General features: G+C 52.7%; 1 protein-coding gene across 7 annotated transcripts in view; it reads right to left on the bottom strand.

Moving 5' to 3' along the window:
* Nucleotides 1–3,864, bottom strand: part of ATP11A (ATPase phospholipid transporting 11A) — a 129,337-nt gene extending 125,473 nt beyond the window's left edge. For 6 of the 7 annotated variants that reach the window (XM_055335834.1, XM_055335829.1, XM_055335830.1 and 3 more), the window contains exon 1: nucleotides 3,718–3,805. In XM_055335834.1, coding sequence (XP_055191809.1) covers nucleotides 3,718–3,756 — 39 coding nt within the window. In that variant the 5' untranslated portion in view covers nucleotides 3,757–3,805. Of the gene's footprint in view, nucleotides 1–3,717 lie in introns of all 7 variants that reach the window. The other variant, XM_055335836.1, reaches the window with a different exon arrangement.
* Between the last annotated feature and the right edge of the window lie 14,952 nt (nucleotides 3,865–18,816).

The following is an 18,816-nucleotide window of genomic DNA, read 5'->3' as shown; positions in this document are numbered from 1 at the left end:
ACTGATTTTCGTTGCAAATAAATAGCATTTTTGCCTACACTTAACTTGGTTAGAAAAGCATTTATAAGTCTGGGACTTAGGGATCCAACTGTCTTTTTATCAGTCCTGTTTCTGTTGGAACATATGGTCCAAGCACCAAGGAACAATTTGTATTTAGATCTGTAAATACAGGACTTCCCGTGTCGTTGAGCCGCGAGGTATGTTTATCAGTGGATTCAACACAGTTTTCAGCAACTGTAAACACAGCCAGTGTTCTCTTCCCTAGACGTTTAACTGACTGTAGCAAAACCCGTAATGTAAACTCCTTTTCCCCACTGTTATTAAATTTACCCTGCGGCATAGAATCAAGGCCTCTCAGCATCACTCATCCCTCACGTGCAGCGGAGGTTCTATGGGATTTGAGACAATAAAGGTTAAATTAGAGACCAAGCAGATCAGAGACACAGCAGCCGCGCGGCCAGGAGCAGGGCTGGCAGGCCCAGGCGCACACCTCAAGACAAGGGCCCGCAGCCGCGCCGCACAGCACACCCTCGATCAGGCTCACCTGTCCCAAGTCTCCACAGGATGTGGCGGTCACAGCCGTCTAGCAGTGGACTGGGACGGGTAAGGCCAAATCCTACAGCATTTTACGTTGTTACATAGAGACCCGCACGTGACCGGAAAGCACGTGTGCCCTTTAGGACGGGCCACTATTCAGGTGGATGCAGACACGCGGGCACACACAGGCCTGGGGTTGGGGGGAGTTCTGCGCAGGTGGAAAGCACTCAGATACAGTGTGTATAATGTTCTCCAGGGACCAAACATATTTGCTTTTCCCTCACTTTCTAGAAACAGCGTCTATACTCAGCAAGGAAAACCTCCAGTTTCCAGAAGTTCACCCTCTTAAAATGAAGAAACATCCCAGGAAGCAAACTGTGGGAAACAAACGGAGATGGAACTGCCACGCGCAGACCTGGGGAAGGACGCCCCAGATGAGCGGCCGGACACAAATCACAGGCGCAGCAGACTAAGCTGCTGGGCGATGGGGCGGCCAGGGCGAGCCTCCCACAGAGAGACAGGGGAGGGAAGGAGAGGAAGCGCCCTGCCGGTGAGCTTCCCTGCCCTGGGATGCTCACCCACGAGCACACTGTGGCCCGTGGCCTGTGTGCGTGGCCTGCTGCCTGGGAGCCAGGGCTGGGGCTCGCTTGCCGGGGCTGCGTACTGGCTCTCCCCCGGCCGCCCCACCGGGGGACTGAATTACGTCAACAGCCAGCAGTGATAAATGTCCTGAACGTTTTCCTGAGCACCAGGCACGGTTCCCAGCTCCAGGCCCGTATCACTCATGCGATCCTCTCAGCAGCTGCAGGAGACGACGAGCGCCTCGACTCCTCTCAGAGCGGATGACCGGACGACCGAGGCGGAGACCACCGATGGTTACACAGCTTCGCAGCTGGGCAGGCGAGGCGCCTGGGCATCTGCGGTGACCCATGAAGGTACACAGTTTCTTCCAGAACCTCACATATCGAAGGAGAAAATAACACCAAGCCTCCACCAACTTCGTTAGATACAAAAATGTTTCAATAGGCCAAACTACCCCGTGATCCATGAACCATTTCATAGTAGGCAAGCACCGTGCCATCTGTAAACACAAATCACCCTTATGTGGCTCACGCCCATCCACACACCACTAACTTGGGCTCTGGAACACAGCAGAACCCAGGACAGATTTCTGCCCTTCACATGCCTGTTCATGCTCTCGCTCTCCCTCTCTCTCTCCAGAATTTGCCAGAATGAAATATCTGCAGCAACATTTTCCAAGGACTTCTTTACCTTTTGGCAACTCTCACACCTCAGAAGGAGCTGAAAAGTTGTCTTTCCTAGAAATTCTGACCATGGGAAGGCTGGAAGAGAACGGGGGATAAGCTCTTATTCATTCTTACAAAATAAGTCACATAACAAAACCACAAGGATATGAGGATTCAATTGCAAGGCTCGTCCTCTAGCAAAATAAAATATAATTTGGTCCTACATCATGACTGATCCTGACAGATTCTGTTTCTGGAAAATCTCCAATTAGTCCAACAGCATCAACAAGAGTTTAATATCATAGAAATGAATGGCCTTGTATGTGAATACAGTGATACAACTAAATGATCAAACTGAAAAAAAAAAAAAAAAAGATGTGGAATGAAAAAATAGAAATAACAGTATCCCAAAGCTGCATTCCCGGGACATTACCAAATAATGCACATTCCAGGAAGTTCTTGACGGAAGAGTGACCACTTAGGTTTGTGAGAAATTACCATTTCATAAGCATAATAACACAACAAAAGGGAATTTTGACATGTAAACTACAGGAAGTTTATATAAATGGATAGGACACAATCCAGCTGAGCGCCTGGAGGAAAGGCCATGCGTCTGCCCCCACCTGGGACGAACGGGAGGGAGGGAGGTCAGGCCCGCCGGGCAGTGGCCTCCGAGTCAACTCGCTCTCCATCTCTCTTTGGGGCAGACAGCACGCCCCCTTCTCCACGCAACCCTTCTTTTTATCACAAAGTCTTAAGAGTTGAAAGGAAGTGAAATTCACTGGAAAACTGTGAGCCTGTTTTAAGTAAACACTAGGTCCACCCTTTCTCAGGTTTCCCTTTAGGGAAACAGGCAGGAAATGAAACGGCTGAGGGGCCCACAGGGCCTGGACAAACTGAGCCCCTGAACAGAGTGTCCTTGTGGGACAAAGCACTTCTCCTACATACCTGCCTACCTCCGGTCCCTGCGACTGGGCTTTCCAGGAGGTATCTCACTGGGGAAACAAATGTTCACCTGATATTTACCCTCTCATCAAAACAGGGCTTTCGGGGGAAGTCACAGGAGCTTTCCTAGGCTATGCCTGGCCCCACCTGTTCTCTGCACTCCAGCGGGGGGGCCGCCTAACAGGCCCCAGGCGGACCCCAGGGAGCAGGCACCTGGTGAGAGGCACACAGTCCATCAGCCCACGGTCGGTGGTCTGGCATGTTCCCAGGGAGGAAGAGAAACACCGACCCTGGCCAGGGGGGTCTTAGTCAGGGGAGGCTCACCGACAGGAAAGTCTGCCCCAGGTGACTCTTCTACGGGAAAGGAGCCCCAGGTTCCCCTAACGATGCCTGTGTGCGTGGCATCCTCCCTGCGGGCTGCTCCCCAAACCTGTGCCGGCCTCCTCGGATGTCAGCCTCTGGGGAACAAGGAGCCTGTTGTTGAGACGGTGGCAGGAAACACCACCCTCCGGACAGCTGTTTCTCTTCTGCACACCCCCCCCCCCACACCGGTGCCAGGGCCCGGGGCCGCTTGCCCGTTCCCTCCGCCTGAGGCCAAAATAACCCGCCTTCCCCGCGAGCCTCTTCTGACCGCACCACCCGTGGTCGCCCGCGAGTGTGGACCCCGGAGGAAGCCCACAACGCCCGGCCTCTGGGCTGACTGGTCACTTGCGGGGAAAGCAGGTGCCGAGCTTCTCTTCTGGAACCCCCGCGGCGGTGCAAACGCGCACCCAAGTCGCCGCGTCTCCCGCACGAGCAGGACACCGCGGGCGCCCGGCGGGCGGGCGGGCGGACCGCACCCCCGCACCCCCGCACCCCCGCACCCCCGCACCCGCCGCCCCGCCCAGGGCCGCGCGGACTCCGGAGGGTGCCCCCAGCCCCGCGGGCGCCCGCCCCCGACGGCCGGCGCAGCCCCGGCGGCAGGATCCCGGGCCGCGGCGGTACTCACGTATCTGCGCACGAGCGTCCGCGCCAGGCTGCAGTCCATGGCTGCTCCGGCCGCGCCCGCCCGCCCGCCCGCGCTCAGCGCCCCCGCGCCCGGCTCCGCGCGCCCATGGGCCCGGTCACGGCCTGGGAGCGCCGGGCGGTGCAGGGGGAGGCCGCGGCCCCTCGGCGCTCATGCCGGGCCCGGCCCGGGGTGGCGGCGCGGGCTGCGGGCTGCGGGCTGCGGGCTGCGGGCTGGGAGCCGGCTGGGAGCGGGCAGGCGCGCGCTCTGCTCCGCCGCTCCGCCCGCCGCTCCTCTGCGCTCCTCCGAGCCCGCCTCCTCCTCTCCCCGGCTCCTCCCCCACCCGGCCCCGGCCCCGGCCCCGGCCCCGGCCCGCCGCCCGCCCCCCGCCCCCCGCCCGCCCGGGCCCTGCCTCCGCCTCCCGCCGCCCGGCCCCGGCGCGCACGTCACGAGCGCGAGCGAGCATGCGCCCCGCGCCCCGCCCCGCCCCGCCCCGCGCCCCGCGCCCCGCCCCGCCCCGGCCCGGCCCCGCCCCGGCCCGGCCCCGCGCCCCGCCCCGGCCCCGCCCCGCGCCCCGCCCCGCCCCGCCCCGCGCCCCGCGCCCCGCCCCGGCCACGCCCCGCGCCCCGCCCCGGCCCCGCCCCGCCAGGCCCCGGCCAGGCCCCGCGCCCCGCCCCGGCCCCGCCCCCGCCCCGCGCCCCGCCCCGCCCCGGCCCCGCCCCGCCCCGGCCCCGCCCCGCGCCCGCGACCCGCCCCCCGCGCCCCGCGCCCCCGCCCCGCCCCGCCCCGCCCCGCGCCCCGCGCCCCCGCCACGCCCGCCCTCGCCCCGCACGCGCGCACGGACCCCGCCCTCCGTGGCCGGGTGCCCAGCCCGCCCCCGGCGCGGGGAGGCCGCGGGACCCCACAGGGCGGCCCCTGCTGTGCGGGGGAGGGGCAGCGCCTCGCCCCAGGGGGCTGCCCCGTTAGCGCGGCGTTTCCCGCGCGGGCTGAAGGTGAACGGGGCCTGCGAGCTGAAACCCGCGCCGTCCCACGCCCCCCCCTCGCGACAGTACAGGCGGGGGCCGGGTGGGCACCGCCCTGGGACCGGTGACACCAGCGGGACACCTGGAGGCCGGGTCCCTGGGGCACCGCGCGTGGCGCTGCGAGCTCTGGGCCCGGCGGGCCTGCCCCATCGCACCGACACCACCATCTCACTCCAGGGACTGTGTGTTCCCGACGGAGAAACCGCGTTCTCAGCAACACGGGCAGCCTTGTACTAACTCAACTACCTGCTCCGACTTGTCTCTCGGCTTCCCCCGTCATCACCTGTGAGATGCGAGCCGCAGAGGCCGTGCCCCGGGAAGGACGCAAAGGTGCGAATGTCCCCCTAGCTGGCTGAGGCCCCCCTCCTGGACCAGAAGTGGACAACCAGAAATGACTGTGGCTTAAGAGGAATAGCGACTATGAACAATGCCTCTTCTGAACCGCCTCCCTTCGGGAAAGCACTCCAGTTTCTGGTCAGCTAACGTGCTGCTTGTCCCCATTCCGTCCAGATCTCTCTGCCCAGGTCATCCTCAGGGGGCCTCTGCCAACAGAGCAGCCTGCTGTAGGCTGCAGACCTGGAGAGCCTGGGCATGTCCTTCCCTCCAGCCTGGCCTCCCCGCCTCACCGCCCCTTCCAGGGCTGGGGCCTACAGTGCCTGTGGCCCTCCGCAGACAGTGCTTACAGACCTTCCACCGTGTCAACTTGGGCCAGGTGCCACCACCACCACCACCACCACCACCACCACCACCACCCCAGGCCTCCATGGCCTCCTGCTCCTGCTGTCCCTCAGGCAACAGCACCCCTGGATGGGTCCCAGAGCCATGTCCCTTTGTCAGACTATCTCCCAAATCTCCCAAGAAGACCCCTGCTTCCTGCCAGACCCTGATGCCTAGAGCCAGATTTTCACTCGCCTTCAATTTTACAAACTGTGACATTTAGAGGGTGTGGGCACGAGCGGAGGTCAGGCAGCGCTGCTGGGCAAAGGCTGCCTGTCTCTTAGGAGGGTCTGTTTCAGCCAACTGTGGATGTTAGTTTCACATTGTAGCAGACACCAGCCCTCTGTCCTCACCCGCAGAAACTCATCGCGGTCCAGGGGCCAGCCCTCTGCGTGGCGAGCGGTGAACTCTTGTTCTTGTAAGGCACTCTTTCCCACGACTGCTTTAAGACAAGTCTAAGCCAGTGAATCCCGCTATGGGGGACAAAACCCTTTTTCATTCTTAAAAAAGCACATAAAGAAGGCCTCCTTGTTTCCCGCTAGGTATGTGTCTGGATGCGACGTCCGGTACCTGCAGCCTTCTTGTGTCGGTGATGGGGTGTGGCTTGAGGGACGTCCTTGCAGTGGGGATGGCGGGGTGAGAAGACAGGAAGAGGCTTGAATGCTTGGTGACACCATTGGCCATTCACCAATCCTGTCAGCCTCTTTAAAACTTGCGGAAGCAAATCAATTAGGACTCTATTAAAATCCAACTCACCCTGTGAATCCCTTATTTATTTCTGTATAACCACTGCAAACTTAAGAGTTTAAACAACGTTTCTTTCTCGGGACTCCTTGGTTTGGTGGAATGGCTCCCCTGCTCTGCCTGGTGTTGACTAGGACTGTTCCTGCACCTGCATTCTTTAGGGGACTCGAGGGGGCCTGGAAGGTTCAGAGGTTTCAGTCACATGTCTGGTGTCTCCGCTCGAGGGATGAGAAGTGGGAGCAGGCTGATCTCTGTCTCTCCATACAGTTTCTCATCACAGAGTGGTCTAGCCTCAGCTTCTCAACATGGCAGCTGGATCCCAAGAGGGTCAAAGTAGACACTGTATGGCTCCCTAAAACCTGGAGTCAGAAGTCCTGGAACACTCCTTCTGTCACATTCTCTCAGGGAAAGTGGGTTCCTATTTCACATCTTGCTGGGAGGAGGGCCTGGCTCCAAGAGAGGAGAGACCTGTGAGTTGTCATCTTGGAAATCATCCACACAGACTTCAACAGCAATGGGAAGTTTTGCCAGCATCATGCTAAGTCCCAGGTGAAATGGCTGGAGAAACCTCCAGGACCTGTGTGTTTCTTCACTCACACCAGGGTGACAGAATTTCCAATTCTCACTGGACCAGCAAAGTCCTGTGCACAGTCCTGGCCAACCAGCCATTAGGATGGTGGAATACCCACAGATGACCGGCTGTTTTACCACGGCGGAGGGCTGTGGAATGAGGACAGGGCAGCAGGTAGGATGTGAAACCCAGAACATAAATCAGATTATGGGTTTGCCTCTGGATGCACAGGCAACGCATACACATCCACACCTGTGCACAGGCTCATGCACACCTGTTCTCCGTTCCTCCTCCACTTGGAGAGGACTGGGGTAGTAACCTGGGATCTTGCATTCACTGACTTCTAAGTGAAAAAGACTTTTGTTGGGGGCACCTGAGTGGCTCAGTGAGTTGAATGTCTGACTGTTGATCCCGGCTCAGGTCTTGATTTCAGGTTGTGAGTTCAAGTTGGGTATTGCGCTGTACTAGGCATGGAGGCTACTTAAAAAAAAAAAAAAAAAAGACTTTTGGGAAATGGGGAGGCAAAAAAGTGCAACCCTGTTACTGAGACCTCACCTGACCAACCTGAGGGCCAGAACTGACTACTGAAGACATAGAACAGGGAATTGTGAGTTCAGGTTGTTTCCATGTGCGAGGAAGAGTGGGCACTGTGCATTGGGGGTCTTGCCCTCCTCCATGAGCAGCCGTGCTCCTCCGAGCTGCTGGGATGTTCTATACACCTGTCTCAGGCTGCTGCCTGGATGGTGTGGGTGCCGTCTTCGGGCATTGATGCTAGAACTCTCCAACTGAGGAAAGCCACAGGCTCCCTCTGGCCTCCCTCATTCCTTTGGTCTGGAATCTTCTGCGGCACCCCCTGTTTGTGCCACAAACCTGATCACCGCTTACAGTCATAGCATCACCACCATCATCCCCTAGACTTTCCTTAGCTCCCTCTCAGACCATAGTTGCTACTTCCCCCAGCGTTCTCAAGGGCACCAACTCAGCATAACTTAGTTATTTGACCATAAGCCCTGCTCGTTGATTAAAATCACCCAGGGAGATTCTTTTTTTTTTTTTTTTTTTTTTTTTACTGAGATCCCCTGGGACCCCTCCCTCCAGCCCAGACACTGTGATTCTGTTGGTCTAGAGTGGGGTCCCAGCATCAATGTCTTTTTTTTTTTTAAGATTTTATTTATTTATTTCTGAGAGACACACACACACAGAGAGAGAGAGAGAGAGGCAGAGACACAGGCAGAGGGAGAAGCAGGCTCCACGCAGGGACCCCGATGCGGGACTCGATCCCAGGTCCCCAGGATCACGCCCTGGGCCAAAGGCAGGCGCTAAACCGCTGAGCCACCCAGGCATCCCATCAATGTCTTTTAAATGCTCTCTGATATGGCACATTCGAGACCCACTGTCCTAAATGTCTGTCGGCCGGGGACACCTGGGGGCTCAGTCCGTGCAGCGTCCAACTCTTGATTTCAGCTCGGGTCATGATCTCGGGATTGAGAGATCGAGCCTACACAGGGCTCTGTGCTAAGTGGGAGGGTCTGCTTCTCTCCATCTCCCTCTGCCCCCATCACACCTGCACACACATGCCCTAGCTCTCTCTAATAAATAAACCTTGAAAATAAAAAGTAAAACATATCTGTCTGCCTGCTTTAGTGGAACCTTGAAGAATGTCTTCTACTAGTGATCCCTTCGTGTTCCCCAGGGCCCAGCCTGGTCCCTCACACAGAATAGGCACTCAATAAGTGGAGGAAGAATGAGGTGGCCCTCCACTGCTGCTTCAGCCCCTGAACATTCACGTAGCAGGGTAAAGGGAGGGCACAACTGTTGAGCAGACATGAGGAGAAAACCTGTATCGTTCGTGCATGATGGCCTGCCGTGGAAAGCCAGGTCCTGGGTTCGAATGTGCCTGAGGTCAGCTAGCTCCTCGAGCCCTGCCAATCCGCTTCTCCTGGAATGTGGTTCTGACAGATTGTCTCCCACACCCGGGAGGAGCTCGTGGGGTGGTGCTGCCATGTGACTTCCGAGAGTTGGGTCACCAGGTCATACACAGGTATCCAAGAACGGGCTACGTTACATTTCAGTATCGTTCTGAATCCAGACTGTGTGAATAATGCGAGCGCCGATCGCAAAGAATTACCAAGATTCAAGCTTCTGGTCAGTGTTGGTGCAGGCTCAGCCACAAAAACCCTCACCAGGCTCTGGGACTCCTGCCCATGCAAGGGTGGCTGGCAGGCTCCCACTGTGCCCCTCCCCAGAGACCACATTTTTCTGATTGCTTGGCCTTGACCTGGTGCCTCCTCTGTCACTTTGAGCCTTTTTCTTAGAGTTTCTTCCTTTAGATGTTCAGACGCAGGTCCAGGGTGAGTCCTGGATGCTCTGGCAGGTGCGTCCGGGTCCTTCCCTCCCCAGCAGGGCAGCTGCTCGGGGCATGGGCGCCAAGGCTTCACTCTACCCACATGGTGGGCTGCCGTGCCGAGGGCTTGCTTGTCCAACACTGCACCTGCTCACCACACTTTGCTCCTCAGACCCCCACCTCCTCCTAGTAATTTTTCAGCTAGAAAATATGTAAAAGGAAAATGTGCTAAGAATGATTTTCTCTTTCCTTATTTATTTTCTACTTTGCCTCTCCTTTTTTTTTCTGAAGAGATCAATTTTTTAAAAAAGATTTTATTTATTCATGATAGACAGAGAGAGAGAGAGAGAGAGAGAGAATGGCAGAAACAGAAGCAGGCTCCATGCCGGGAGCCCAACACAGGATTTGATCCCGGGACTCCAGGATCGAGCCCTAGGCCAAAGGCAGGCGCTAAACCGCTGAGCCACCCAGGGATCCTAGAGATCAATTATTTTCATTCCAGCTTATTTCAGAAAAAAAAAAATTCTGTAGTGCTTCAAATTACCAATAAAGTCACGAAAGCAATGTGTTATTCTCATTTAGTTGAATAGAAGCTTTGAAAGACTGCTCCTCTCCAACAACCTAAGTAAAATCAGTGTTTGAAATAGGAGTTGGACAATAATTAGGAACGGAGTATTATTCAAAGCCATTTGCACCTCCCTCCAGCGAGGCACTTTGACATCACATGATGGCACTTCATTGTACGTTCTATTTGTGGGCACGTTTTAGAAAATGAGGCAAGTGCTTTCTGTCCTCCCTTTCCATAAATAGGAAGATTGAAGTATCATTTACCTATCACCATCTGTAGGAATATTTTATCAGTTTTAACTGCAGGTGATCTAATTTTTATCAGAACCAAAATATATATATATATATATATATATATTATATATATATATATATATTGCATAGTTTTGAACACATCATACTAAGTAAAATAAGCTAAACATGGAAGGACAAACGGGGTGTGATTCCACGCACCTGAGGTGCCTAGAGGAGTCCACACGCAAAGGCAGAAAGAGGAAGAGTCGATCGTGGGGGTGGGGTGGGACAGAGCACGTGGATGCCAAGGAGCTTGGGCTCAACGCAGATGTTCATTCTCCAGCCCTCCACTCCCTGGGCATCCTCACTCACCCAACAGTGATGATGGGACAGGCTATTGCTTTGGCAAGTAAAAGATATGCCAGTGTGATGCCCAGGGGGTTCCCCAGCCTAGGGGTGCAATCAAGCACTCAGGTCAGCATCTAGGGGCAGAGAAGATGTCGCTAAATGTCATAATTTGTGTCATTGGACCCATCCTAGGGGCTCTCGGCAAGTGATCATCTTCCCCCCAGCCTGGTCCCCTGCAAGGGATGTGTGATCTCCATCCGTTCTGGCTTGCCACATGCTGTGCAGGAGACCCCACAGCACCCACGCCATTCCCTCTGAGGTCCTCGCTGCCCTGCTAGCGGGAGCCCGGCCCTGCCCCTCTCCCACCATGACGACCCCATGCTGCTCCATCGATGGCCTCTCCTCCATCCCTCGGCGTGGTGGGGCCTCCCCAGTGTCCACCGTGGTGGTCCTTGCTGCGGTCCTGTGAGGGAGAAGCCCAGGCATGTGCGTCTCAGGACTGACATCTGGCGAAGAGCTCCTGCCCTGAGCAGACCAGCACATCCTAACAAGGTCAAGCGTGCATCAGGGTTCAGAGCTCTAGGGTACAGTCCTCAAATCTCCACCAGCAGCTCCCAAGCGGACCCTGCTCGAGCCTAGAGTCCTCTGTGGGAAAAGTATGGGCAGGTCAGAAACATTCAATGGGGAACGGAAGAGGAAAGGCAGAATGGTTGGTTTTCCTGTGTGTCACCTGAAAGGTACCTCAAAAGCTTGCTTTCTGTGTTACAATAAAACTCCGTTTGTATGAGAAAAAATGTATTTTCATTTTAAACAATGACATGCATTTGCATCGCTTTAAAATCTAGCAAAACTACCTGGCCCTACAAGATTAACCAGACACCTCAGCTTCAAATCCTCTCCTGCAGAGGGAATCACTACAACCCCTGGTTTTCCCCTTCTTTGTTGCTTCCATATTCCTAAATAGTGTACTTATAATGTATCATCTCTAATTTTGGACACCATCAATTGATTCCTTCCTAGAGAAGACCAAACACCTCTTTTCCACTGCTATGAACACCCCCCTCCCCCGCTGCCTGTCCCCACGTGTGATGACATCCCTGTCGGATCAATATTCTGTGTATTGACACAATCTCATGTGTGAGCACACATTGCTGCATGCCTCCATGGCCCCGTTGGACACGGGGCTCAATCCCACCATCCGTGAGATCATGACATGAACCGAAACCAAGAGTTGGACGCTCAACTGACTGCGCCACCCAGGTGCCCCCAACAATCTTGAAGACAAGTGTTTCTTCAATGACTATATACTCAGCCAAACCATCCATCACGTATTACATCAGACAAAAAAAAAAATAGTTTTAAACATTCACTTTCGACACACCATTCCCAGGAAGTTATCAGAGAATATATTCCACCAAAATAAAGAAACCGACCAAGAAAGGAGGTACAGGCTCCAGACAATAAGGGATCATGAGCGTGGTGGACAGCATTCCCCAGACGGGTGGAGGGAGGCCTGAGGCCGACTTTACCTTCCAGGTGCCACGTTAGTCTCCATGGAACGTCACCCCACGCCCTACCTTTCACCATCTCAGCGACGGATTTGGCACCTGCTCTTCCTTCTGTGGGGACGCCGAACAAGCTGCCTGCTTACCGGTGTGGGCTCTGATTTCCATTGCTCAGAATTTCAGGTAAAATAGGAATGGAAAAAGAAAAACATTAACTTCTTGTGTTTATCTTGAGGATTTGGAAACTATGTGGGGACAGACAAGAGCCAGGTGCAGCTGTGAGGACACCTGTGTGCACGGAACACAGCCCAGAACCCTCAGTGCTGCTGGATCACCCGTGAGCAGACGCCCCAGGCTCACAAGCCTGTTTTCCCTCCCTCTTCCTCCCTCCTCCCACTTCTTCCCACCTCCTTCTCCCTCATCCCTCTTCCTCCCTCCTCTTCCCTCCTCCTTCTCCCCTCGCCCCCCTTCCACCCTCTCCTCCCAGATGTCCACACGCAGTGCCTTTGCCTGGGCACACCAGTGAGGGGAAAGGATGGCCTGAGCCTCACTCAGCTCACCAGATGAGCATTTGGGTGGGGGGTTCCCTCTGCTTGTCCGATGTCTGCTGCACGATGATCAATACCGTCAAAACTTTCTAATGGCAGATAAACGGAACACTAATGGCACTGTGGCTTTTGGGTCCAACTGAGTCTTAAGTGGCTGCCTTGGGTCTATTTTTAAACCTTATTATCTGTTATACTTATGGAGTAATTTTACTTTTGTGAATTCTACAATAAAGAATTTGATCCTTTCACCCAACTTATGGTTGCTATATTAACAATTAAATATTAATTTGATCGCATTGCTTTCTATTGACTGACCCTAACTTCTCCCTCTAATTTTCCCCCGGCTCTCACAAGGTGGCAGACCCCACATATGCAGCGCTTTTTCTCCTGTTACTGACATTCACCCCCCCAACATACCCCAGACCCTCCTCTTCCCCTGGGGGCAAGCATCCCATTCTCAGGGCAGGGGTTGCTCCCACCTCTGGCATTTGCTCCTTTCTATGGGATTGCCGGCGAGCGGCAGAGTCCCGGGACACCTCCAACATACTGGGCTCTCTCTCCCTGATTGTTACGTCATATTGCAATGGCAAAGGAATTTTGCAGCTGTAGTCGGGGTCTCTAAGCAGTTGACTTGAAGTGAGTCGAAAGGAGACTTTCCTGGGTGGGACTGGATGAAAGGCAGAAGTTAACAGATTTGAAGCTGCAGGGACGCTCCTGTTGACCTCGAAGGGGCAGACAGCCATGCTGGGGGTAGGGGAGACAGCAGGTGGCCCCTGCACCTGACAGCAGTCCCCAGCGGGCAGGTGCAGCAAACAAGGAACTCAGGCCCTCAGTCGCAGGGACCAGAATCCAGCAGTACCTGGCGAGTGTCGAAGGCAGCCCGAGCCTCCTCGGAGAGCCCGCCCCAGTGGCGCCCTGACTGCAGGTGCGGGAGACCTAAGTGGCAGACTCTGCTAACTGGACAGACCCCTGACCCCCGGACACTGAGGGGTAAGAGTGTGTGGGTTTGGCACCCGAGTTTGAGATAAAGTGTCTGGCCACCGCAGGAGCCTTGCTGTGTCTTCTCCCATAGCTTCCGGGCAGCATCACAGTGACCTGGTCGTGAGCCAGTGGCTGTTGTGAATTCCTTCATCGGAGCGAATCACTGTCGGCAGGCCCGACAGTAGTTAACCGTGCACCTGTGAGCTGGAACAAAGGCCTTCGGAGACAGACGGGTCTCCCAGTGTCTCCTGCCCGGCTCCACCTCCCTGGCCTGGAGGCTCAGCCCGGAGGCCTCCCTGCAGACCCCACTGTAGGGCACGTGGCCAGTGCGGGGCTCGGCTGCCTGCTTCCTTCCAGGCCTGCCTCCCCTTGGGGCATCCCACTGTGCGTGATCTGGGACAGAGTTCAGTTCTCCGCACCTGTCAGGAGCAAGGGTGCTCCCTACCTCGTTTCCTCCAGTGCCGGGGGAGGGGGAGGCACTTACAGTACACTGAGCACTGTGGGATCTCCGACCACAGGAAATGGGGGCAGCCTTGGCTCTCTCTGCCCCCAGGGCAGCCGGTGGGCCGTATTCCACCATCTTTGTGACTTTTCTCTTGGAACAAGCAACCCAAAGACAAAGCGAGTGTTTGCAGACGGGATTCAACTCTAGGCCTGTGGGGGGCGGCTTACCCCAGGGCCCTGCCTCCAGCCTCCCTGGCCCTTTCCTGAGCTCATTTCTGAGTGCGGCCTTGAAGCCTCCTCCTGGCTTGTGAGCCCTGTGTCCTTCCAATGGCTTTCCTTCACCCTGTCACATAGAATGATTCCTACCAAGACCAACCATCCACAACGGTCCTGCTGGCCATCACGGGGCACTTCTCCATGAAACAGCTGTGGCTTTCCCAGTGTGCTGGATTTAAATCCATCTGCTGCTTGCTAGCTCCGAGGCCATAGAAGGTTGCAGGAGCTCCCTGGGCCCTGTCTGTGAAAGGGGGGTAGTGACAATCCTTCCTTTGCAGCTCATGCCCATCAGGCTCTCGAAACAATGCTCTTATTTTATCCTCTTCTGTCTGACTGTGGACAGTGTTGCTTTATGTATTCTGATCCCAAACAAAACTGTAGGGTCCCTCAGGTGAGAAGCTGTTCTTATTTCCACCCCCACAGCACCAAGCGTGGAAGGAGTTGGCACAGCATAGTGCCAGGGGACCCAGGACCAGATGGCTTCTGCCCCTGGCTACTAGTCCTTACGGGGGTTGGGGTGTCTCTAGATGATGCCGCTGCTGTGGCAGGTGCTCTGTGCACACCATACTTTATTTCAGAGAGATGCTCTGGATTCCGATTATTCCAGCCTGTATGTTTACCACATTCCAGCGCAAGCTGCCTGAAGCTGACTTACCCCACCCCACTTTCTGCCACCCAGTCTCTGGGAAATAGTTCCTGCTCCTCTTCACGACACAGGGAGCCTTGGGCCAGTCTTACAACTTTCCTATTCGATCTTAAACAAGTAGGACTGCTAATCTGTTAAGAATCATTTAGGGGCAACATTTAACAATTAATACAGCTGGAGAGAAACTCAAAATACTTAACAACCAGAATGCTGTCAGCATGGACAGCAGCTGGAATGGCAGAATCAGATGGGCAGAGTGTACTGGCAGTGTCTGCTCTGAATACAGGACTTGTGGCCAGAACAGAACAAGGAGATTAAAGGACTGTAAGGTAATAAGTGAATAGAAGGTGAAGTAGGTACACTGAAAAACAAGACTGGCTGACATAAAGGACAAACATTATATGTTCTCATTCATTTGGGGAATATAAATAATAGTGAAAGGGAATAGAAGGGAAGGGAGAAGAAATGGGTAGGAAATATCAGAAAGGGAGACAGAACATAAAGACTCCTAACTCTGGGAAACGAACTAGGGGTGGTGGAAGGGGAGGAGGGCGGGGGGTGGGGGTGAATGGGTGGTGGGCACTGAGGGAGGCACTTGATGGGATGAGCACTGGGTGTTATTCTGTATGTTGGTAAATTGAACACCAATAAAAACTAAATTTATTATAAAAATAAAAGAATGGCTGACATAGCCAAAAATGGTTTGGGATGGGATGGGATGCAGATGGGATGGGATGAGTTGAATTGGGATGGGATAGAATGGGATGGGATGGCATGGCATGGCATGGGATGGGATTGCATGGCACGGGGTGGCATGGCATGGGATGGGATAGGATGGGATAAGATGGCATGGGATGGGATGGCATGGGATGGGATGGGTTAAGTTGGGTTGGTATAGAATGGGATGGGATGAGAGAGAAGAAGAGGAGAGAGGAGGGTTATCCACACCTGACATGAAATTCAGATTGCATGAAAGGGGTTAAAATTTTGGTGTTTTTTTTTTTCCTGTCATATAGCTTATTTGGGATACAAACAAACAATAATGCATTTTTGACAACCCAGCAGACCACATAAAATACAGATGGCTAGAATATTAAGAGCTACATGCATTAATCATGAAGCATTTTTAATCTTCTGGTGCTCACTCACATAATGACAGGACCAGGGTTTTGTTTTGTTTTGTTTTGTTTTCTGATAAATTTACTGATATACTATAAATGAAGTGAAGCTTGAGTGAAGATTTCTCAAGTGAAGACAGTGAAGCTTGAGTGAAGATTTCTCAAGTGAAGTGAAGACAGAACTCTTTTTTTTATTTTTTATAAATTAATTTTTTATTGGTGTTCAATTTACCAACATACAGAATAACACCCAGTGCTCATCCCGTCAAGTGTCCCCCTCAGTGCCCGTCACCCATTCACCCCCACCCCCCGCCCTCCTCCCCTTCCACCACCCCTAGTTCGTTTCCCAGAGTTAGGAGTCTTTATGTTCTGTCTCCCTTTCTGATATTTCCCACACATTTCTTCTCCCTTCCCTTATATTTCCTTTGACTATTATTTATATTCCCCAAATGAATGAGAACATATAATGTTTATCCTTCTCCGATTGACTTATTTCACTCAGCATAATACCCTCCAGTTCCATCCACGTCGAAGCAAATGGTGGGTATTTGTCATTTCTAGTGGCTGAGGAATATTCCATTGTATACATAAACCACATCTTCTTTATCCATTCATCTTTCGATGGACACCGAGGCTCCTTCCACAGTTTGGCTATTGTGGACATGGCTGCTAGAAACATCGGGGTGCAGGTGTCCCGGCGTTTCACTGCATCTGTATCTTTGGGGTAAATCCCCAACAGTGCAATTGCTGGGTCGTAGGGCAGGTCTATTTTTAACTCTTTGAGGAATCTCCACACAGTTCTCCAGAGTGGCTGCACCAGTTCACATTCCCACCAACAGTGCAAGAGGGCTCCCCTTTCTCCACATCCTCTCCAACATTTGTGGTTTCCTGCCTTATTAATTATACCCATTCTCACTGGTGTGAGGTGGTATGAGACAGAACTCTTAAATTCAAATCAATTTAATAAAATAAATATAGTAAGTGAAGATGTTTTTATTAAGGTTCTATTAAATTTCCCAATATGCTTCTTTTTATAAAGGACCAATTCAATAAATAAATAAATAAATAAATAAATAAATAAATAAATAAATACAAAAATTATACAATGATATAAAAAAGGAACTAATGATAGTTCTAGTTGAATGGAATTCTACTTTGATAAAGACATGAAAAGATGAGAAAGATAAAGCCTATAGAGTATTCTGAATAAAGATCATAAGCAGATGGATCATAAAGCAATGAAATAAGTTTCAATGTCTAGATTTGATGTACTTTATAAAAATCCTGAGAAGCTATTGCAAAAATGTAAGATCCTGAGTTTTCATATCATAGAGCCTAAAATGATGATTGACCAGGCATTGGTAACCAACAGCATTAATGAGCTTATCCATCCATTCATCCGTTCACACACTCACTCATGGGCAACTGTGTATGCAGCACCTCTGTGTGCCCATGCTGTACCAGGGCCCTGGGGCCAGAGCCAGGAAGAGACACATGAAGGCCTGATGTGTATCAGTGCATGGTCCAGTGAGGAGATAACAGCAATTACTCATCGTAAAGGTAAGTGTGCCATGAAAACCTGCATTAAAGCCTCTGAAGGAAAGTGCGATGTCTGTGTGTCAGCTGGGCCTGGAAGGGCCCTGGAAGTCTTCCTGAGCATAGTGACATGTGAGCCAAGTCCTGAAGAATCCACTCTGTTCATCACAGGATAATTAGACAAGAAGGAGAGGGAGGGATCTGCGAATTACCCCAAAAACAGAGTGACTTGGGGAAAATGTGGAAGTTCCATAAGTCTTTACAAATGCACTTGTGTGAACTACTGAGCTTTCTCTTAATAAAAACAATAAATATATCCACAAGATTTCCTGCTGACAGACTCGGAATAAATGGGAAGTAGTGGATTTTGATGTTTATAGTTTTCTGATAGCCTGAGGCCCCATGATGAGGTCTCATTTGGGACCACCTCGAAGAACGGGAAGGTGTCCTTCCCCCCCGATTTATAAAGATCTGAAATGTCTAGGAAGATTTCATTGCCTTAAAAAAGTCTTTCAATGTAATGACAGCTAATATTTTTAAAAATCTTTATTAAACAAATTTTTAGATGTACATAAAATTAGGGAAAGAAACATGCCCATTAGCCACCTTTAATAATTATCAACTCATGGTCAATGCTACATTGGTGCCTGTATACACCCCATCACAGGATAGGTCATTCCTCAAAAACTTCAAAGAGAGGTCATCTTGCTTCTTCCTTTCCTGTATTATTTCTTTTTTTGTGAGCCAACCAGCTGTAACTGGAGCATGTGCTACAATGTTGAGTAGAAGTGACAAGAGTGGACCTGTCTGGTTCTGATCTCTGGGGGAGAGGAGTCAGGCTTCTACCAGCAGGGATGATGCTAGCTGTGGTTCTCTGAGATGCCCTTGGAAAGTCAAGGGCATTCCCTTCTAGTCCTGGCTTAAGTTCTTCCTTTTTCTTTCTTTCCTTCCTTCCTTCCTTCCTTCCTTCCTTCCTTCCTTCCTTCCTTCCTTCCTTCCTCCCCCCACCCTCACTGGGCTGGGCATGGAGCCCAACTCAGGACCCAAACTCATGACCCTGATATCGAAACCTGAGTGGAGATCAAGAGTCAGACGCTTGACTGACTGAGCCACCTGCACGCCCCTGTCACTTTCCTTTTTAATCATGAAAAGGTGTTGGATTTTGTCAAGTGCCTTTTCTATGTTGACAGAGATGACCATGTGGTTTTTGACTGTTATCCTATTAAGTGCTGTATGGTAGCGATCTCTATAGGCTGAGCTGGTCCTGCATTGCAGAGACATACCCCATTAGGGGTATATCTGATCCTTCTCTCTGTTGCTGGATTTGGTTTGCAAGTAGTTTGTTGAGGAGTCTTACATTTATATTCACAAAGGATCCACGCTCTTCTTGTATGGCCATAGTCTTAGGTGGTTTGCGTGTCGGAGTAACACTGAGTTTGTGGGAGGAGTTAGGAAGTCTCCTCTCTCTCTCTCTCTCTCTCTCTCTCTGGAAGAGTCTGTG

This window comes from Nyctereutes procyonoides, unplaced genomic scaffold, assembly GCF_905146905.1.
Source record: "Nyctereutes procyonoides isolate TBG_1078 unplaced genomic scaffold, NYPRO_anot_genome, whole genome shotgun sequence".
Lineage (NCBI taxonomy): Eukaryota > Metazoa > Chordata > Mammalia > Carnivora > Canidae > Nyctereutes > Nyctereutes procyonoides.
This window is presented reverse-complemented; position numbering and strand designations above follow the sequence as displayed.